This window comes from Zonotrichia leucophrys, chromosome 8 (genome assembly GCF_028769735.1).
Source record: "Zonotrichia leucophrys gambelii isolate GWCS_2022_RI chromosome 8, RI_Zleu_2.0, whole genome shotgun sequence".
In the NCBI taxonomy this organism is placed as follows: Eukaryota; Metazoa; Chordata; class Aves; order Passeriformes; family Passerellidae; genus Zonotrichia; species Zonotrichia leucophrys.
The window spans coordinates 9,199,209-9,221,490 of NC_088178.1; the positions used below are offsets into that span (position 1 = coordinate 9,199,209).

General features: G+C 40.6%; 1 protein-coding gene across 4 annotated transcripts in view; it reads left to right on the forward strand.

Annotated features, from left to right (window-relative positions):
* The first annotated feature begins 349 nt into the window (after positions 1–349).
* PTPRC (protein tyrosine phosphatase receptor type C) overlaps positions 350–22,282 on the forward strand; it is a 75,753-nt gene continuing 53,820 nt past the window's right edge. Inside the window, exons 1-3 of one of the 4 annotated variants that reach the window (XM_064720279.1) lie at positions 350–399; positions 4,967–5,026; positions 5,138–5,227. Coding sequence is in view for 2 of the 4 variants with exons in the window: in XM_064720278.1 (XP_064576348.1) it covers positions 19,131–19,197 (67 nt within the window). In the remaining 2 variants the exon portion in view is untranslated. Of the gene's footprint in view, positions 400–4,966; positions 5,027–5,137; positions 5,228–12,861; positions 12,881–13,630; positions 13,704–15,250; positions 15,276–18,949; positions 18,997–19,081; positions 19,198–22,282 lie in introns of those variants that run through there. The other 3 variants (XM_064720278.1, XM_064720280.1, XM_064720277.1) reach the window with 3 other exon arrangements.

Below are 22,282 nucleotides of genomic sequence, written 5' to 3' on the forward strand. Positions count from 1 at the left end.
GTCTCTGTGGCTGTACTTCCCAAGGCAAACACTTTTGAAATCTCTTTTTTTATAATTAGGAACTGAATTCTTTCCAAATGAGCTGCTATGACTGCTAGGTAGCACACACTGCTCAGGCTGCAGATGTTAATTCACTGATAAAGCCCAAAGATCAGCAGTGTGTCAGGCAGGGCAGCTGCCTCGGGTGCTTTTTTGAGTTTGTGTGCCTTTTGTTTCGTTGCTCTAGAAAGGCCTAAGTGAGGAAAAGCAAGGTGCACACCTGCATGGCTTCTGCAGCACGGTGGGGGCTGTTCCTCCTGAAAATGGAGCACCTTCTGATGCAGTAGGATCTGTCAGGCTGAGAAAGAGAGACGGGCTCCTGTTAGCATCAACAGCAAAAGGTCTTTGTACACAAACATGGTAAGTATGCAGTGAAAACCATCACACGTATATGAAAATTCTGGCCTTTTCTCTCTGAATTCAAAATCCCTGTTTGCTTACATTAGAAGAAAAAGTTATGAAGTTTGTACTGAAGTTGTAATCATGTCTGCAAGCTAAGATTCTTGCTGCAGCCATTTTCTGACATTGAGAGTTTCACTCTGATGACCTCACCACAGCTGAATTCAGCAGCCTGAATTTCGTGCATCAGCCTGAAAAATATGGGAACAAAAAGGTATGCAAAGATGAATAAATATTAAAATATTGCTAGAGGCAGCTTACTGCCACACTGTCTGGGTGAGCTTATTGACTGCTGGCCAAGTCTGCAACACAGCTCCAGCTTCAGCTGGTGTAGCACTCTGATGACCCTATCCTGAACACATACTTTAAACCAGCTCATATTTTTTCCTAAATTTGGCCTGTGTCTTAATGGAAATAATTTTTTTTTGCAACTATAGGAGGTTTCACATTCAGAGACAGCCAGTGTGAGCTGTATATTTAATGAATTTTCCTAAAAATCTCTTCAACATCCAGGAGAAAAGAATAAAGAAAGTGTCCTTTCAATAAATCTCACTATCCATGTGAAAATTTAGGTAGAGCAAATATTAATTTTAAAAAAGTGCAAAAGAAACTGCAGCAGAAAAAGAGCCATAGTTTCTGTGTCTGTAACTTCCAGGTTAATTTATAATTTCACTGTCATTATGGTTGTGGTTATTTCCTATTCTCAGTTTATGGTGTGATCACCTCAGCCAGCAAATCCCCAGCCAGCAGATCACATACTCCCCCACAGTGGCATGGAGGAGAGAATCGCAAGTGCAACAGTGTGAAAATGTGTGCGTCACAGTATAAAAGCAGTTTTAAAATGAGGGGAAAGGGTAGGAGGACACAAACTGACCAACAAGAAGTCACTTCTGACCTCCCACAAGCACAGCAGTGCCTAGTCAGCCTCCAAAGAGGGAATTCTGAGGAAGGGCCAAACCCCAGCTCTGTGGCTGAGCTGGCACTCTGTGACACCCCTTTGGTCAGCCCGTGCTGCTGTCCTGGCTGCGCCCACTCCCAGTTTCCTGCCAGCCCCATGGGGCACAGAGCTGAGGAGCAGAGAAAGCCTTGACACCCTGCAAGCCCTGTTCAGCAACACCTCCAACCCTCCAACACTGGTGTGCTATCAGCACAATTTGAGTTGCAGGCTGGCAAGGTGCAGGTTGCAATGAAGCAATTAACTCCATCGCAGCCAGCCCCAGCACACAGCTTCATTGCAAGGAGTTTTTTTTTTCTTCTTTCCTCAGTGCAGCTATTTGCTGTTTTCTTTCCCATTCTTCTGCACCATGACAGTGCCTCTTCCCTTATTACATCTTCTCTATGATTCTTCTCATTGCTGCCTTTCCCAAAAGAAGTTTGCAACGTCATCAGTGTATTTGTGCACCCAGGCAGGCAGGGAGGGGAAGTGGGGAGCCGTGTAAGTATATTTTAAACAGTGTAGGCTAACCAACAACTCATATCCGTGTCACAGCTCAACATTCACTTGAAGAAAACTGAGTGTACTATATCAGAAAAGTTCAGCTCTGTCTCAATTTAGATTTGACAAGATCAACAAAGATACCACAAAGAAATTAGTTCAACTTTGCAGCCTAGAGGAGCTGAACCTATGGTCCTCTGCATTGTACTTCAGTGCTGTTGCTTCGTGTATAGCTTAAGGTTGTTTAATCAATTTTCTAACTTGTAACAATACCTTAATTTTCTACTCAGTCATTTCATTGTATTTCATTCCAGCTCTGAGCAACACTAGCTTAAACTAAAAGTGAGAAAAAGGAGTAAGAATTTCCTTTCTTGTAGTGAAAGTATTAATACCTCAATAGGAAGAAGGAAAGCTTTATTTGGAAAGGTAAGAGAGAAAAGATGGGATGGAAAAAATGAGAAATACTGGCAACCTTTCCCTTTAGACTAGAGTAGAAGTTGCTTTAGCTAAGGTAGTCTGTAAATTTTCCTGATGTTATTCTGATACAATTCTGAAGGTGAATGGGGTGTTTTTCTCCTTACTTTGTAAAATCAATTTTTAATTAGTGCTCCCAAACATTAACATGTATATGTATTTGTGTTAGTACATGTGAGTACTGAGATTTAAAAATCTCTACTCCACCACTTTCCAGTGACCTCTAGGATTTTTGGTGTAATTTAAAAAATAAAAATAGAACTTATCCTCTCTTTTTAAAAGAAATCAGAGCATTAACTAATTTTAGCCTATCCACCACCTTACATCACGTCTCTGGTATTTCTGTTCCTTGTTTCTCTTGCTTGTCATGTGGCTGTGAGAGTAGTGAGTCTTGTCTCAGGCAGTTCCTCATTTTAGAGGGGGAAGGATTTTTATTGTTAAGCTTCGTGCAGTGCAAACACTTTTTTTTTTTATTCCTTTTTTTTGCCATTCTCTTGGTAGCTCGTAGGGACTTGAGTTTTCCTCTGCAGAAGGTAATTCTGCGGGGGGGAGATCTCTGTATGATTTAACGTAAAGCCTCTTACAGGCTTGAAAAAGGTCAGAATTCACGATTAGTTCTGCTTTTCTTTCAAACACTTCACTTGCCAGTACCGGCAGAGCCTGTGAAGCCAAGCACCACTACAGCGTGTTAAACATGTCCGGAAGCCTGGCTGCCCACACGGCTGTGTGCGGGGCCACGGCTGCGGCTCCCGCCTCGCCTTCCCCGGCCCCGGGCGCCCTTCCCGCTCGGCCCCCGCCTGGGGCCGGCCGGCTGGGGAGGGAAGGCAGGGAAGGCAGCCTGGGGCCGGCCGGCTGGGGAGGGAAGGCGGGCGGAGCCGCGGCTCGGCCGCGCTGCAGGCGCTGGGAGCGGGGTGGCAGCGGAGCCGCCGGGGAAGCGGGGCCCTCACAGCGCCTCCCTGCAGGAAGGGCCCGCTTCGGCTCCCGACTGTGCTTCCGCCCGGGATTGTTTGAAATTGTCCTTGGCTGGGATGGGAAGTAACAGGAGTGGTGATCCGAAGATAGGTCAGAGGTGGTTGGTGTCATTGTCGTGGAATAGACTGAGAAGGTGCATTTCGGACAATAATTATGCTTACAACGGTGAACCGTGGAGCCTGGGCCACCATGGGAGAGCTCCCTGTGGGCCTCCCTCACAGCTCCTGTGCGGGGAGTTTGGCTCTGTATTTCTGTGGTTATGGCACAAAAGTTCTAGGGGTCAGACTTTGTCTGGGAGAACAAAGAGGAACAAAAGATTTTATAGAAGAACATTTTGGAAGATCCCAGGGAATATTTTCTGGCTCTGCAGAGAGCCGCAGGATTTTTGCTATCACACAGCATTTAAAGGGGAGCCTCACTGCTGTCTGTGCTATTTTGAAGTCATAACAACAACGACCTGGATGACTTAAAAAAAAAAAATTTAATATGAAATGGAACTTCATTTACATACAGTTAATGTTAATATGAAAAGTTTGCTCTAGTAAATATGGGGTCTGGTAGGAGCTGCTGGAATCAAAAATAAAGGCAAATTATTATCAAGTTGGCAATTCTGAACAGCTGCCTATTTTATCTTTTAAATAAATGCCTGGATTTTTTTTTTTTTTTTTGAGAAAAAATTTGAATTAGGCTACTAAGAAAGCACAAAAGTATTTTCTCTATTTCTGTCTGAGTATATTGTGAATATTTGCACTGCTCTTTTTTGCTGCTATGGGTAATGGCAGAAGCAGCATGGATTAAACCTTTCTCACAGAGCATGGCATAGGCTGTAATAGAAGTCTCTCAAAAGAAAAAATCATTGCTTTGAAAAACCTCAAAAGATACATTAAGAAAAGAGGCTTCATGCTTATGGGTATGGTAACCCTTGATAAAAGGCTACACTGTCTTGGCTCTCAAAACACTCTTGAAATTAAATTAAATCCATTGAAATTCTTTAGTAAAGGCCTAAGAAGTGATAGCTTTTATTCTGTCAGTGTGCCCTACTGGATCTTTGCCTTCCAAGCCACCTGAGATCCTCTTAATAGCAAAGATGATTGTAGACATGTGTCCCAGAATCCACAACATTACAGCAGTTCATCTGTCCATTTCACTTCTCCCCCTTTTCGAGGTAGGGGTGAGCACTGTATGCAAAGTACTGAGAGTCTCAGAAATTACTCTTTTTCTGCCTCTTTCTGGCCACTTGACTCCTCTTCGCCTTCAGACCAAAACCAGCTCTGCTTTCATGAAATAAGCTGTGACAGGACACATCCATTCCTGCATTTTGCCCATGCCAGCAGCTCCCTCTCCGTGCTGCTGCCCAGGGCCTCATGCTGAGTCTGTCCCCAGCTGCAGGTGTAGCTCTGCAGTCTTTTCGCTGGCTCCTACAGCCATGTTTTTAATGAATCCCACGTGGGAAGAAGAGGGACAGACATGGTGATGAAAAGACAAGGCTTTCACCTTGTGAGCTTCAGTGAGGTGCAGGGGCTCACCTGCATATGTCAAATAAATGTTGTGCTACAGTGTCAAGTGGGGATGTTGTGCAAACTGACTGTAATAGCAACAGGTTGATATATTTTTCATAATGTGCATATTATGTCCCATATACTCCAGGAAAAGACCCCAGCAGGAATGTGTGCTGTTACCCTTGGGGACTGCTCTGAAGCATTACTGGTAAAGCACTATCATTTCCTTGAAATTTCCAAGTATAAATTACCCCCTCTTGTTGTAATATCTTTGATATCAGTGTTTACTTCTGAGTCTCTCACATTTCTGTTTTTGCAGCTCTGCAGTATGTGAAACACCTGTTGTTAGAAGTATTGATGATACTGAAGAAATAACAAGGCTCTGCAGCATAGAAACCTGTGTCAATAGGTATGTGAATTAAAGGGTAGGAGGGGAGCTGACGGTAAGAAGTTCAGAAACCTGACTCTTTACAGTAACCCTGACTTCCTCTATATAAAATATTGCTGTTTTGAAGTTTGCAGGTTAAATATATAAAGGGATGACTTGGCTGTGGGAACTTTCCCCTTCCTCAGACAGTATCTGATAAGGTTGCTACTGACAAATCAAAGGTTTGTATGAAAATATGCTTATGCCTGTGGTTAGGTGTGTGTTATCCTGTTATTTGGCTTACAAATCTTCATAGCAGCTTTGCAGCCTACCTTGTCAAAGAACCTGTTTGTTTTAGAAAACTGACCTAAATAATAATTTTGCAAGGAAAACCCCTAGAGTTCTCTGCAGGAACATGTTTTGAACACATTGACTCCTACTTGAGAATGAAAGTGGTTTAGTTCCACACCTACCAGCAGTTTGCTTGACCCCTGAGGCAGCAGCACAGAGGCATCCTCAGCTCCCAGGGTCCAGAGCAGTGAGTGCCATGGCATGACAGGGCCTTTACTGCAGTCTGTGCACAGCCTTGTCTGTTCCCCTGCCTAGAGAGGATACAGAGCTGACCCTGTCCTTTCCCGCACCCCTGATGTCCCTCAGGTTGTCTAACAGCTGCAGGCAGCAGTGGGGAAAAAGTGGTGAAGTTTAATTTCTAAGGTTTGTTCAAGGAATATAAAGAGGAAAAACTCCTGCATACATCTAGGCTGTAACTGCTAGAGTTAGTGTACTCTAGCTTGCATTAATATCCATGTTGGGAAATGGAGAGGCCTTAGAGGCTCTATTTCTTCCTCTGTAATCACCCAGAGCTCAGTTAAATGTTTTCAGGCTCGTGGTTTTCAGTCATTTTACTGAATCACAGGCTCTGCACAGCAGCCATACAGCAGCAGGCTTTAGAAGTCCAGCAGAGGAAGGTCTAAGTACTGGGGAATGGCTTGAAGATTTCATTGCATTTACTGCAGTGATTACACAGACTCTGGAAGTTCAGTTTTAGGAGTAGGTGAGGTGGCAGTAGGCTCTGTGTTCGGAGGAAACCCTCATATGAAAGAGAATGTTTCACAGCAGAAGTGTTTCAGACTCCCATATAAATAGGAAATAGGATCCAGAGTGGCATAAATGGAAATAGATTCCCTGTTACTAAAGGAGGTGAATGGAAATGAATTTAGATATTGTGTAATCTTATCTAACGTCTTGGGTGTTCTTACCCAGGATGTTAGATAAGACTAAACAATATCTAAATGTTCTTCTTACATGGGCAAGCATTGCCAGATTAAAATATATTATTGTGTGTAGGCTGAATGATTCTACAGTGTTTAGTGGGAAGTGATTTCTTTGATGAAGTCTAGAGAGCTCCCATACAAAAACATGGGACACTCATTCTGCTGTGTTTTACAGTGTGGAATCTTTTTTCAGTGTATACTGGGCAGTTATGGATCAGGGAACAATCTTTATTGGGTGTGTGGTGGTGGGGTGTGCATGTGCTCATGCATCATGTCCACAGCAATGTTGATGAAAAGCTACCAGTCCTACTCTGTTGCAAAAATCATTTTCAATCTCTAGCCCTCTCTCTGAAACATCTTCAGGATGATTCCACAGATAAGGAGAAACACAAAGGTAGGATTCAGAAGGCAAAAGTTGTTAATAAACTAGAAGGGCAGTAATCTTTTTAAGATAAATAAAAATCCCCCAAGAAAATAAATGCATTGATCACTTTGAACTACCCAGCTAGACCTGCTGCTTCTGACTGTCTTGGCTGTTCTACTCCTCTCTTCCTGAAATATCATTTTAGTAAGTTCACAAAGCTGATTTAAAACATAAGACACCATGGAGTCCTATCTCAGGGAAGCCTTAGCTGATGATAGCAAAGAGTGTGTTTGTTTCAATGTATTCTAACTAAAACTAAGAAGGATGGGAGAGCCTTTTCATCTGGATAGCTCTGTGTGGAATGGTGCATGAATATACAAGCATATTTATGTGTCTAAATAGACATAGGAATAGTCATATAAATGTCAGAAAAAGCTACTCAAATACATGGCAATTGGTCTTTAGTGTTTATTTGGTGCATTATAAATACAATTTTTCTTTCATATAGACTGTATTTTCAAGTTCCTTTTCTTTCTGTCCTTCACCTCACTGGAGTATTTCCACCTAAGACCAGCAGGAAGTCTGTAAAATTGCTTTTTTTTTTCAGTAAGAACTATAGGATTTGTTCTATGGTTTTAGTGTAGATGAAAGAAATAATGGATTTCTTTGAAAAAAACCCAAGGAAAATCAGGACCATTTTGTTCAATACTACACCACTGTTTTCAGTAATTGCCTTGTACAGTTTGCAAGTCTTTCCACTTTATGTAAATACATTTACTTCTGAAAATCCCTTCTAGCTGTGAGGTGGGGCCTTTTGAAGGAGGTGTTCTTTTGAAGGTTTGAGGGTCTCTTAAACACACATTTTCTTTCTTCAAAGGAAATCTTGTAGACTCCCTGTCACAAATCCTTCTTGTTAGGAATTCTGCTTGAAGAACTGTTTGAATTTCAATATCAAGTATTTCAAACAAATACATCTAATGCCTCAATACATTTTTCGTAGGGTCAGTAAGTGGCCCTAAATAAGAAAGGGAACCTCTGATAATTTGAATTCTATTCCCAGAAACTCTTTGAAGAAAAGAATAAAATAAAATCTGAGCTTTTTTTTATAGTTAATCCTGGAAACCAGGAAAGGGGAAGTAACTGTAAACTTCCAATTTTTGAAGCTGCTTTCTCTTTATTTTGTGCTCCCATTTCCTATATTTTTGAAAGATGAGTGAGAGGTGAAAAACGGTAACAGAAAAGAATGCAATAACTTAAAGGTAGGTTTTGGTCTTGACTCCTAAACAGAAGGAATAATTAAGTATAAACATGAGTGTTACTATCAGTGTAAGCTGTCAAGTGAATAACAGTTATATTTGAGTTTTCTGTAGTGAAATCCTGTTCTAGAACATTTTAATGATTGCAGGACAAGTGGTCTGTTTACACATCACTGAAAAAGTGAGTCCATAAGACTGTAAAGCATTTACCTCTGAATTTTTATTGAAACTAAGAATTGATTTTTTAAATATAAATTTGAGAATTTGGAAATATTCTGATGCAAAGATTGTGAAGGCTACAAATCAAGAAAGAGAAAAGGTACTTGTAAAATTTGGATATGGAGAAAAAGAATATCATACTCTCAAGAAATGTGCATAATAAAAGCTAGAATTGTGCTCAGTGTCTCTGCATCTGTGGATGTGAGGAAGTACATAGCTCATCTTGGTTTTAAAGCCTTTAGCTATGAGACAATTAAGGAAGAACATAGATTTCTTAAAAGATTGTCTGGTTTTTGTTACAAGATATACAGCTCAAGGACACCTTGTTAAGAAAACCAGAAGTGTACTTTCTTCTTTAAGTCCAGCCTCATTTTTACAGTCAGGGTCTCCAGGAAATAAAATCATAAATCTGGAATGTTATAAAACACTTTCCCATAATTCAAGGTCAGGTTATAAATCTAAGTTGCCGTGTCTCCTGCTAGATATGTATTTGCTCTGGTTCTTAGAGCTAAAAGGTTGCAAGAAGAGACCCTTTAAATGCTATTGACATTAATTTTAGCAGCAAATTTGAACATGTTCCTTGCTGAGCTGGGCAGTATGAGCTGCTTAAAACAAGTATATGCTCAGAGGTTTTTGGGCAGCATGGAACACAAAACATTTTAAGGATCATCTTTACCTGATAACGCTTCCATTGAGAAATGGCAACTAGTCTGCAACTTCATGCATCTTTACATAGTCATACACATGTTCCTGTATGTACCTACAGATACACTGAGAATCCTGTGGATCATTGCCCTTTTGAACACTTCTTGGGACTTCACAAATGCCTGTAGAGCTGAGGGTGGGGCCCAGCAGCCTGACATCTAGGTGGAGCTGGGTGTCGTAAAAGCACATTGCATTGTACTGGTGTCCATGCTTTCTCTGCTGAGATTTTTGCAGCATCCTGCTTGCATATGCACAGCTCTCAGTGACCACCACTTCTTGCTCCATGATCTGCTTTTCTCCTCTGCTCTCCTCTTCCCTCTCCTCTCCTTCCCTCCCACTCACAATTGCATTGCTTGACCAGAACACGAGTGTGCTGCACAGAGCTGGTGGCCGAAGGGTGCTGGCACCTGTGGCAGGCAGATTGGTGAAAAGGAGCTTGGTACCTCTGATGTACAGAATGAAAGCTGAGATATCAGATAGGTTGTTCCCAAAGGATCAATCTTTAAATCCAAACAATCCAAAGGTAAGAAGGCATGGACTCACCTCAAGTGTTTCAGTGTGTTAAATTGAGGTTGGGGATTGAGGGCCAGGATATCAACACTGCTGTTTTCAGCTCCCAGAGTATTCCTTACTTCAGGGACCCACAGTGGGCTGCATCAAAATGCCTTAGCTGATCTCCAGAAAGTCCATCTGCAAAGAGAGCTACCAGAGACAACATAAATGAAATTGTGGCTTCACTGATGTAGCTGGAATTTCACTTAGCTGGAAAAGAAGGTTATATTCGGTTCCTCAGTTATGACTTTTGCAGCTCTGCACCATTTCTGGGCCTTGGTAATTATCATACAGGAACCACAGAGTGAAACCAGCTTGGAAAGCTGAGAACAGCAGCGATTTATGGGCCAAGCTGAGGCAAGAGCAAGAAGCAGCAGTCAGAAATGTTTATTGTTTTTCAGTTATAGCTTTATTTGGTCTAATATTCTTAATCTGGCAATCTTGAAAAACACTGCTAGTGACCTTTCACAACAGTAAAGGTATTAAATATATTTGATGTTGCAGTTAAACAAAACTTGCTTCAGCTACATAGATTTTTTACAAGTACAGCATAAGAACTACTGTCAGTAGTTTAAGTGGGTATCTGCTGGGATTCAAGATAAATCATCTATTTGACAGGATTTTGGCATTTTGTTTTTCCTTTTGAGCTCTTACTTGTTCAATAAATGGTTGTAGGTGGTTTGGATTATTGGTAGATAATTTATAAAACTGGTTTCACATAACTTAACTGTTGTAGATCATGAAAACCAAACTGTTTTGCTCCTTAATTAGTCTGAATGTTAATGAAAGGACAGAACTATTTAAAATAGGTAAATAAGAATAGATGCATGATCTTCAGAGAGATCCTATGGTTGTATACATACAAAGAATATGTACATTTTCAGCTGCTCAACTTTCTAACATGAGCTAGGACATGTATACAGCCCAGGCTTTCTCAAAACTACTTTTTCTACTTCCTGTTACCTCTTGGAGTAGAGCAGAGGCCATTGTGGAAGCAGCAGAGAAAAGCTCTTCCCACCTTCTTTTTGAACTTCTCTTTTCTCACCCTGCCTGTGTTCCTCATGCAGAAATATGCACGGAGCTTGTTTTCTTCAGGACTGGTGTTTTGGTGCCCAAAAATTGTAGCAGTATGTGAAAAGTATTTCCAGCTACAATACAGTGTCTGTAAGTCTGACCTTACAGATTAATGATTCGAGAAGGTGAGCTGTCTGTGAAGAGTAGTGAGACAGTTCAGGATTTTTTTCAGACTGATGTGGGAAATTTGGAGAAGGGAAGGTTCTGAGAGCAAGGAGTGGCACCAAGGATTCTTTGTTCAGGGACAGTGGGTGGCAGGCAGGTCATGTTTTGTTTGCTGTCATCTGTCTTTAATTTGTTCCTGTTTACAATAGAAGAAGGAAAGGAAAATGAACAGGTTTTTTGCTTTTCCTAGACAAATTATTTGTGAATTTGTATTTTTCCATGGCCTCCTCCATCTAAAATGACCATGTGCTGATGGAGTGGGTAAAGTCTCTCAGAAAATTCACCCCTCCAAAAAGTGTCTCTATTGATCAGTGTGGAGCAACTTTCTGAACCTCAGTAAACTGAAAATTAGGCTGGGCTATGAAACTAAAATGAGGTTCAGATTGCTCAGCATAGCTTTGTCTCAAGGAGAAGCCTTACATTTTGTTTACCAGGTTGTAAGTTTGACAGACTGACATTGTTCTAGGAACTGGCACTTTATTTTTGGTTTGCATCAAAATCAATTTTAAATAATGCCTCTGTATTTTTAACAGAGAATCTCATAAACTCTAAAGAGGATCTTCTTATGAGAAGAAGACAAAAACAGAGACTCTTGCTAAATAATTGTTGCATGAAGTTTCATCTTCTGTGATATTTCCTAACCTACTAAGTGTAGGAAGTAACACTTGCTGTAAAGCAGAAAGAGGATGTGCAAATATTTTATGCTGATCTGGGGAGTGAGAGCACATTACCAAATTAGTACATCAGCCTGAGCTTGGTATGGGAAAAATGAGCTATTCTTGATAATAATTTATATTGCCATCATTTTATCACTTTTTAGAATAAAACTGAAGAAACAATAGTGATACTGTGTTTTTTGCCTTTTTTTTTTTTGATAGAGATTAGATTTTTCTCATTGTACACATGAGCACATGTTATAAAACAGTTGTGAAATTGTGGTGTTTCTTAGGGTCCTGTTTTATGAGAAACATGGAAAGGTTTTTTTTTAAAAAACAAATGAGTCTGATATTGTTTTGTTTCTCTTGTGATTCAGTGGTTTATACACTCTGAGAATTCCAGGTGTTTGGGGAATACCACAGCATGGGATTACCAACCTCCCCTCCACCCCTTCCACCATCCTTTTTTGGTTATTTTTGGCTATTCCATTTCACTGTATGCACAGGTTGTATGTATTTATAAGGCCTCAACAATATGTTTCTTGAGCTTTGTGACCCAGTTAAAGTAGCCAATTTGTGCTAAATGTCTTTGAGTGCTTATTGTGAAATGTCCTTTAATGAAATAGAAATTAGCTATAAAACCCAAATACCAAAAAAACATCTATTTATTTCAGTGCTTGTCTTCCCAATGCAGTCTTTTCTCTTACCTGTTGTAAATCATTCAAATATTTGCTTGACTCTGCCAAAATTTGTCATGCACAAGTCTACTGTTTACATGATTGTTACTTTAAAAATAAATATCCAATATTTTTGCACCTCTCTTAGCTGACTCTAATTATGCCCATTAATAAGAAGTGATAAAGAAGTCTTTTCAATTACATGAATGACTTTTGCATTACTCTTTTTCTTTAAAGTTTAGAATTTATTGCCTTTGCTAAATATTCTGTTGTTTTTTTTAGTGTGAGAATAAACCAAGACATCCAGTGCCTCTTTAGGCAGACTTTTTTTGTTTTTCCAGACTATCAGCACTATGAACTTGTGACATTTTAAGATGGTTTGTAGTGTGTGTGAAACAAATAAACTGAATGTCTTGAAGGCATGGAAACTGAGGGAGGGAGATACCGACCCTGATGTACAAGGTAAATAAATCAGTGGGATCAGTTTGGGTTCCTAACTGTTTCAAATTCAAAGATGATTATTGTGAGGTTAGATTATACAAATCTCCCAGACTCTTGTAGATTTATAGCAGTAGTTTCTTGACAAGCCACTGAGGGAGAAGTAATGCCTGCCACATGCTTGTTCTTGGAGACTTCTCTCTAACCCTTTTGGACAGCCCCAGAGAGAAAATCATGTCCCAACGTGAAGAAGGGCAGGAGATGGGCTATCAGAAGATGACCGACAGCCTCACTGTGAGCAGACCAGCCTTCTAGGTAAAGATTTGTGGTTTATGCTTATAAATACCTTGCTCAAAGGCATTTTGGGCTTCTATACAGTAATGACTACAATCAGCTGTGGGACTGCATGTCCATCCAAAACATAATCATAGCTGGGATGTTAGAAAAACATTTGCTATAGGGTAATCCTGTGTTTTATTGGAAAAATGCACACAAATACTCTTGGTTATAAGCACTGTCATCTGACAGATAGTGAAACACCAGGACAGCTTGTAGAGCACAGCTAATAGGGTATGACAATCAATCTGGCACCCCAGGTGAGGAGCAGTCTGGGTGGAAGCAGGATACAGTGGTAGAAGCAAAGAAAACAGAAGTTAAAATCACAGAAGATTCCTGCTTGGGAAAAACAGAAAAGGGGGCTGAGAACTCACAGAAAGCAAGCTGGTCTGCTCATTTACAATGAAGACTGGAGAGCAGTTAGCTCAGAAGTAGCACATTGTAGGAAGATAGTCTGAAACATGGGTTCAGTAGCCTACCCTGACCCTGGTCCTGGCTTGCTTCAGCTGAAGTTGAGCATTAAAAAAAGATGAAAAAAAAGAGCCCACCCTGTGTATTACCTTCAGAATAAACAGACTGATCATTGTATTTGGTGCAGAGCACACAGGAAGCAATATTCAAGAGATAAGGGAATACCCAATGATCTGCAATGAAACCAGAATCTAAAGTCTTTGGAAAAGACTGTAAGCATTTTCTTCTTTTTCTGTGTGGGTTCTTTTGTGTTGTCAGGTGCTACTATTGCTTTGCTTGTGTTCCGTCAGGCCTTCTGCAAACATGGCCCAACTGTGACTTTATGGTGCAGGTAAGATAGCATTTACTGCAGAGTGTTATGTAATTAAGTATAATTCTGCATATAATTTGGGAAAATTAACCAGCAGGTATAGCTTAGCTAGTACCAAGCCATCAGCTGAAGGCAGGGTGGGTTTTGTGAACGTGATAGGGGAGACCCTGCACAGAGGGAGCTTGTTTAGTACCTCCAGCTGGGGTGGAATTCCTGAATTTCAGCCAGATTGTTCAGAGGACAATGCTCTGCCTAGAATTCAGCTTACTGCCCTTTAAAATTGTGGTTCTTCATTTGTTGAGACAGTCATATGAGTGCCTATAGAACCCAGAAGTTGGTACTAGGAAATGAAACTGGGGGGAAGAGGAAAATCGGACTAAGAGGAGGAAAAAATCTGCCACTGTTGAAGAGCTCTTCAGAATGAGAGTTCAAGAAGTGGTCCAGGGGAAGCAAATACTCAATTAATTGTCATCCTTTCTTTTCATTTTCCCTTTCAAAGTGAATCATGGAAGGATACAAAGAAAAGATGCTATGGGTAGAAATGTTTATTTGATGTTTTATAATGTAAAATTATCTCATTCACTGGGCAATATTTGAACACCTTATGCAAAGCTAAATCCTGAGCTGTTCTCAGCATCCAGCACCCATTCAGAACCAGGAAGCAGAGCAGATGGTCAACACAAATCTAACAAATCCCAGGATTTATGGATATGCTGACACTGTTTAAGGGTAGCAATTCTAAGTGAGCATGTTAAAAGGAGCTATTCAAGAACGTTCATTTCACAATAACTGAGCCCACTGTTATCTTGCATTGATTTTATGTGTAAGCAAGAAGTAGGTGCCTGGCACTTCCAAGAGCTTCTTGTAGGCTTATTGCTCATTTTGGGCCAGATTGTGCAGAGTGCCTCAGGGATACCAGAATACGTTCTCTGTCCTGAGCAGGTACAGCACAGATCATGCAGGCAACATATGAAGTGAAGATGTCAAATCATCCTTGCCTGAGGGTTGATAGCAGCAGAGCAGTATGCTTGCTCAAAGAGCTCTATTGTTTACTCTTGACCTTAAAATAATTTGATCCAATGTGACACATTAAGTAGAAATGCTTTCTTTCTTCAGGAAATAGTTCTTGGCAATTGAAAACAAGCCTGGAAAAGTATGTAAAAAATAGATTTCTTAGCAAATGTTCAGTGAAACATTAAGACTGTTATAAGATATGTTCTCTAGCATGAACAATGTTTTCACAGTAGGACTGTCAAATTAATTTTACTCGATAAAATGCATAATGCAGGTAGCCCCCTTGATTTAAACAGAGTTGCCCTTGGGATAAATTTATTCTCTGTCCCTTAGTGTTTGCAAAAGCATGTGACTTCAGTTTCTGTGAACTGCTAAATTCTGATATGCAGTGTGCTGAGCATCACTGTAACTGAGCTGAGTCATATGAGATGACTTCAGTGCAAGGGAAATTATGCAAAAAGAAATCTGCATTACTTTAAATGCAAATGATGTATGGACTATGTAGAGAATTTATTTTTTATTTAGTTACATGCTTTGTAATTTATTCTTTCAAGGCCTCTGAACAAAAGGAAAACACAGGTGAGTTCTTGAGAATGCATTGATTGAGAAAACTAATTCATACTACATTTTGTAAACACATTAACACAAAACAGCATTAGGTTTAGGTACCAATGAAGAACACCATTGCCTGAATTAATCCTCCCCCTCCATGCCATTATACCCTCCAAAAACCAAATAAATCCCAGTTAAATTCTTGGTGATGGATGCTAAAGTGAAACCATAATGACTTTGATAATCTGGACTCAGAAGCTGTGTTGTGTGAGGAATGTGAATGCTGCAGTGTTATCTGGTTAAACTCGTAGGGAAATGAACACAGGGTGAAACTGCGCAGCATGAAAACATATGAAGAGAGAACAAAAAGAGTGAGGTTTCACTAGCATCTTTCAGTCCTGCTTCCTGTGTTTAATGTGTGGCATTAAACACACTGAGCACCAATGGTCATTTGTGGGTGGCACAGGCCCCGTAGGTGTCAGAGTGCAGGAGAAGTGTGGCTGTTGGTATCTGGTGGCAGATGCAGGGTGGGCCAATCTTTGGGGGCAACCTGTGACAATCAAACCTGAGGCACAGATTTATTTGACTTGTGCCTGTATTAAGATGCTGTTTATACCCTGGTTACTGCTACTGTTGCCTTGCTTTAATATTTCCAGTCTATTTCCTCCTGGCTCAGTAGTACCAGGCAGAGATAGGGAATGGTTTGGGGAACACTCTTGGAGTAGAAAAAGGGACTCTCTGAATAATAACTCATGGTTGAAGAGTTCATGCTCTTCCTTCTTTTAGGGTAAATAGTGGTGAGCTTTATGGATGTTCTCTACTTTGCTCTACCATTCACTGGAATAGGAGGCAGCTCCTTGGCTTCTCCCCAAAAAATAGTAAGGTATTTTTTAGCTTCATTAGCATATGGTGGAGCTGTTCTGGGGCAGAAGTGTCATGCATTCGTGCTTGCCCCCTTTCTCTCTGTCACATCCTGCAGTCTGATGCCTCTGGGCCACACCACTTACAAAACAGAGCTACAGAAACACCTCCTGGTAGAAGGCAAGTTAGCAGGGACTGTGGAGGCTATGAGAGATTTGGTGTCTCTCAGCTAGCTCAAGACTGTTTGGAATCTGGGCAGAGCTTTTGCACTGTCTAGCATCAGTCACTGAACACCTACAGCATTTTGTCTGCTGTCTGATGAGAGGCTGTACACGTAGATGGGTGTTGGAGTGTTTTGAGGATCACAGCTCCTGGCTCCAGTGCTGTGGTCTTATTAGCAGTGAGAGAACCAGACCCTCCCTCCCAGGTTACCCAGGGGGATGAGTACAAAAGAGAAAGACTTCCAAAGAAATGGGTAACTTTAGCAGCTGCACGTTTTTAATGTCATTTTAGAAATCCTTATTAATACAAATGGATGGTTCTGGCTTTGATTCTTTCCAGGACAGGGGAAGTATACTGCTGTAGTTACATACTGACATAATCATGTTGGCCAATTAAAAATTCAGGCTCTGTCCTGAGAAAGGATTTATTTTAACAGTCCACTGTTTAATGTGCAAGTGGAGTAAATTAATTCTCTCCTTCCCTCAAAAGGAAAGTTCTGGATTTAACCTTGGGAAAGGAGACTGCAGTTTATGTCTGGAAAAAGACTTCACGAGTTCTAACAGAATCATAGAATGTTAAAGTTGGAAGGGCCCTTGAAGATCATGCAGTCTCAACCTTCCTTTAGTGGGCAGAGAGATCTCCACTAGACCAGGCTGCCCAAGGCCTTAGCCAGCCTGGCCTTGAACACTGCCAGTGTTTGAACATCCACAACCTTCCTGGACAACCTGCTCCAGTAACCACCCTCACACTAAAGATTTTCTTCCTAATATCTAACCTAAATTTCCCTACTTTCAACTTGTACCTGTTATTCCTTGTCCTGTCACTACAGTTCTTGATGAAGTGTCCTTTGGCTTCCCTCTAGGCCCCTTCAGACGAGGTCTTCACACAACTTTCTTCAGGCTAACAGCCACAACCTTCCCAGCCTGTTTTCATAGGGAAGGTGCTCCAATCCTCTTATCAACTTTGTGACCCTCCTCTGGACTTGCTCCAACAGTTCTGTGTCCTCCTTTTGTAAATTTGTAACTTTGGTCATTAATTTTAACAGCTGATAGTTTATGGTTAGCAGTATACCTAGAACAGTGGGATCACTGGAGAGTGTGATGTTTTCACTAAATAATATATAGGGCATGGTGCAATATTTCAGGGCTGTGGAAGCTCTGTAAATATCTCACAGCCAGAAAAGATCCATTCTGCAGGAATTTGTCTTGGGGTTGCAACTAGAGTTGAGTGGAGATTGTATAAAACTACTGGGGAAGGTCAGGGGGAATGGAGCCTGGTTCTCTTTGAGAACCTTTATGAGAAATTCTTCACAGGCTGGCATGCACTCTGCTTATCAGATGGCACATGTCAGCCGTGCTGGTGTCCTGCTTTTGTCTAGGATAAAAGGGACTAAGATGTCAGGGCTGCAGGCAATGTATGGCTGTAGTCCAAACTTAATTTTTGATGACTCCAGCCAGGATGGTGAGGTTATTTTATATCAAAATGAGAGTATCTGGTGTGTCAATATCATTGGATCAGTTTTGTTCTGAACACATTTAAAATATAATTATTATTACAGCCACTTTGTATGAAGACATACTGCTTAATGGAAGCTAAGATTTTGGTGTGTGTTGTAAGACTTGACTCAAAATTGTAGAAGATGTATTTAATCTTCTGAGGAGTTTGATTCAGTCATGACATTTGTGAATTAAGTGAATTTTTGCAACCTTTTCCTGTGTGTTGTTAAAAAATCTCTGAAGGACTTAGGAATAGGCAGCACAAAGGTATTCTCTTCCTTATCTGTCTTATGACAGAGTTCTGCTGGTTCTTTTAGAACTTTGGAGATCTTCAATAAGAGAAGCAATCAAACATTTCTTCCCCTTGTAATCTACCAGATAAGGGACATTGGTTACCAATTTGTTGAGAACTGCCTCAGTGCATGCAGTGAGGGAAAATGCCTTTGCTGTACCTTGTATTAAGTCCATGAAAGCAACAACAATTCTCCTGCACTACCATGGTAAAGAATTGTATTGAGTTCTCCAATTCTAAACATTACAGAAAACAGAACTGGACTGCCTCTATCCATTTGTTGTGTATGACTGTCATACCCAGAAGAACATCCTTGTAGAAAGATTCAGAAATACATCCCACCAAATCACAAAATAATTAGGGGTTGGACTGGGCCTCTAGAGATCATCTAGTTCAACCCCATGTTTCAATGGTTTTCATTTAATCATCATTACTTCACCTGAGGATGCATTTTTATGAAGGCCTTGTTGTCAGAACAAGTGTTTTGGTGACTCGTGGTTAGGGTTTCTCTTTCTCTCAAGAGAAATCTCAAGAAACATACATAACATATATGGGAATCCGTGAATGTGAGAAGGAAAGTGCACATGATGGGAAAAACGTGACTTTGCTAAATCCAGTCCTATGAAAAGTGAAGTCTTGTGTAGCTCCTAAGTACAAGGGGACAAATAGCTGAAAATAATCTACTTCAGTTGAATTAAGGAAGCTAAGTATTACTGCAGGAACCTAAGAAAAACCCCTTTGACTTCCTGGAAACTGAAAGAAGTTTTTTTGAAGAAGTAATTGTCTCTGACATCACTACAGTGCATTGCGAGTTTGCGAGTGGTTAGTTAGGGTAACAGAGGAAGCAGCTCCTTCACAGATAAGCAGGCAGTGCAATGTATGTGCCTAGTTAGTCTCCTTCTGGGTTCAAGTTTTGTGAAGAAATTCTTCTGCAGACAGATAACATTTATTTTGCTTTCCAGAGAGACACATGCTGTTTCATAAGGATACGCCTAATTTCCAGAAATAATCATGTTTTTGTGGCTTAAACTCTTAGCATTTGGCGTTGCATTTCTGGGACAGGATGCTTTTCTCAAAGGTAGGTTGCAAACTGATCTTTCTTTCTCTCATTTTGATCCCTCAGTATCCTCTGTAGATGTAAAACCAGTGAAAAGCTTTGCAAAGTGCAGAAATACCATCTTGGTTCAGAAATTAGAATGCAATTGTATGCAGTGGTATAAGAACCTAGGTCAGGAGGACTGGTGCATCATGTGCGAGGCTAAAATGTCTCCCGCGTGGTCCCATGTGAGAGTCAGACTGACCATTCAAAACAACAACCACATTTGTAGCTGAATTTGAAAAAGAATACATTTAGGTCTCTTCTATAAACCTGTTCCATGTAGTTTTCATGTTCACCTTCATCTCATGATGTAGTACTGGTTTTCTGTGTTTAAATCCTTCAAGAAAAAAGTCTTCCTATCAATGTTAGCCACTCCCTGATCACAGAATCTGCTTACAGTTCCTCAAGTTTTGATTTTTGGTACTGCAGGAGGTTAGTAACAAGTTCTGAAAGTTGTAAATTAATCTCTACTATTGGTAAATTACTTATTTTGTAAAACATTATTTATTTTCTTTGTAAAAACTGCTCCTTAAATAGTCTTTGGAATATTTAATTACCTTAGTGCTGGTGAATTTGTTGCTTGACATTTTAAGAGAAAGATCGAGCTCAAGAGGATGATCTTGCAAAACATGTTAGATGTTACAGATAAAGTGTAGCAAGAAAAGCAATTAGTCTTTAGGTAATACTTAATGTAAAGAAAATAATTTTTTTTCCTGTTCAAGAAAATATTTTCTTCAGAAGAAAATGCAACATTTTATGTATGTGTACCTTCCATCAGTTTAGCTAGTAATGTAATTTGAGATAGTTGATGGCAGACACAAAGTGGCTTGAAATATTTTTTCTGAAATGGCAGCCAATTATATGCAGGGCTGAAATATCTTTTCGTTTACATTGAATTTATTCATGCTTCTACCCTCATGTTCACTATAGTAACTCCAGGTTTGTACTGATGTAAGCAACAAAATGATCTGCCTTTAGTTGATAACCAGCTAAGAAGAGCATTTGAAGCCTGAGCATTAGCTGTCTTGTCCCTCAAAGTCTCGGAACAGAGACAGCACTACATAAATCTGGTTGATAGCTGCTGGAGATTATAAGAAAACAAGGGAATGCTGCACTGTAGAGGAAGAGAACAAAAGCTCTTGCTTTTCCTATAGTTTTTTTTTTTTATCTGCTGTCCTACTTTCCATTTTGTAAGTCCTTCTGAGACTTCCCACTGCTACCTTTTCTCCAGAAAAGGCAGGTTACTGTCTGCTCTCAGCCACCTCCACAGTCAGTCAACATGTTAGCTGACAGAGAGGGCTGGAAGACAGATAAATGGGTAGTAGCTTTTTATTTCAAGTAATATTTATTTCTCTCTGTTCACACACAGTAGTCTGATGTGAGCCAGTTCATCCCTACATTTTCTAAACTGAAGAGCCTCAAGGAAATATTTTAACTCCTCTTTACTACACTTAATTAAATCTCATGCTGTAGTATCAAGTACAGGGTGACAGAGCCATTATACTTCATATTTGCTGTGCAGATTCCTGTGCCTTGTGGCCAAGGGACACTGGGCAGTCTCTTAGGGAGGGGTTTGTTAATGGAGGAGCAGCAATTTGAAAGGATGGTGTAGGCTTTGGTTTTATGGCAATCACTTATCAGGCACTTGATTGTAAGTGTTTGATGGGCATTTGGACTTTTGTTATTACTAAAATTATTTTCCAGCAACCTATTGTACCTAGTGATTTTGAAAACTTAGCAGGAGAAATTTCAATGTTGTCTTACTTCCTCCACAAGCTCAGACATCCTATAGAATATCACTTAATTTCTGTAATCACCAATCCACATTTAAGAGCATCAAACTACATTAAACCAAACAAAACAGAAGTTAGAGCCTGCACAAAGGCCTTTTCATGGTGTAAATCCCTCAAATAAAGAGCATGTGTCCAACTAATTTTTCTGATAAGAAAGAGACGTAGTGGTAATCAAAAACCCTAAAAAAACGACTAATACCCCAAAGCCCTCCCCCAAAAACCCCTAACCCAAGCCAGAAAAATCAGAAAAACACTTTTGCTTCCCTTTAGAAAAAAGAAATGCTAGCAGAACAAGCACTGTTTCCATTAAATCATTATTTCAAGTTTCCCCCCTCCTCCACAAAAGTTTTAGCAATTTGACAGCTTTCAAAAGTGGCCCAGTTTTGAGCCACTTCCTTTATTTCAGGAAACTAAATAATTGTTTGATAGTTTTGGGTGTGACTTTTTTTTCCCCCCAAGTTAAAAGTATCAAACTTCCGGAGGCACTCTGTGCTGGTTTTGTCTGGGAAAGTGTTAATTTTGGACACAGTAGCTAGTATGGGTTTGTGCTGAAAACCATGTTGATAATAGAGGTAGATAACCACCATCTGCCTTCCCATCCTTTGGTGTAATACACAGACACCACTGCAAAGTGTTCATGAGATGTCCACCACACCTCCATTGAGTCCATTTAGTCCATGACTTTGGGCTCTGTGTTGTAGTGATACTCAGGACAGGAGAGGTGATTTGTTTTGTGGTTATTGGGCATCAAAGCCAGCTCAATTTGGGTTCCTGATGCACTTGCTCTGTTCCTTGTAAGGTTTTTCTTCCATAGGTTTGGGTGGTTCTTGTTATAATAATTCCTATAACATGCCATTCAAATCACAGGTTACAACAATTTAAAGGTATTTCTACTACAATCTCTTACTCACTCCCTATTGGGTTTAACAATGCAATGAACTCTTCCCCTTGCCCTTATTCCAGCTTGGATTTACCCACAGACTGCAGTCCCTTAGGGTTGTATGTACTCCAGGTGGAGCCTTGTTTACGAGGCAGTCTCTTCAGGGACACACCTGCTGGTGTATGGGGTTATCCACAGCCACAGGGGCTCTGAGGGGCAGCTGTTCCAGCACAGCCCTGTCCACAGCCCTGACCTTTGGAGATAGACCTGCCCCAGCACGGCCTCACCCACAGCCACTGTCCCCTCAGAAAGCAAACCTGCCCAGCCTGGCCTTGCTCCTGGCTGCAGTCCCTGCAGGCTGTTCCTGCCCTGCTGTGGGTTTGTCCATGGC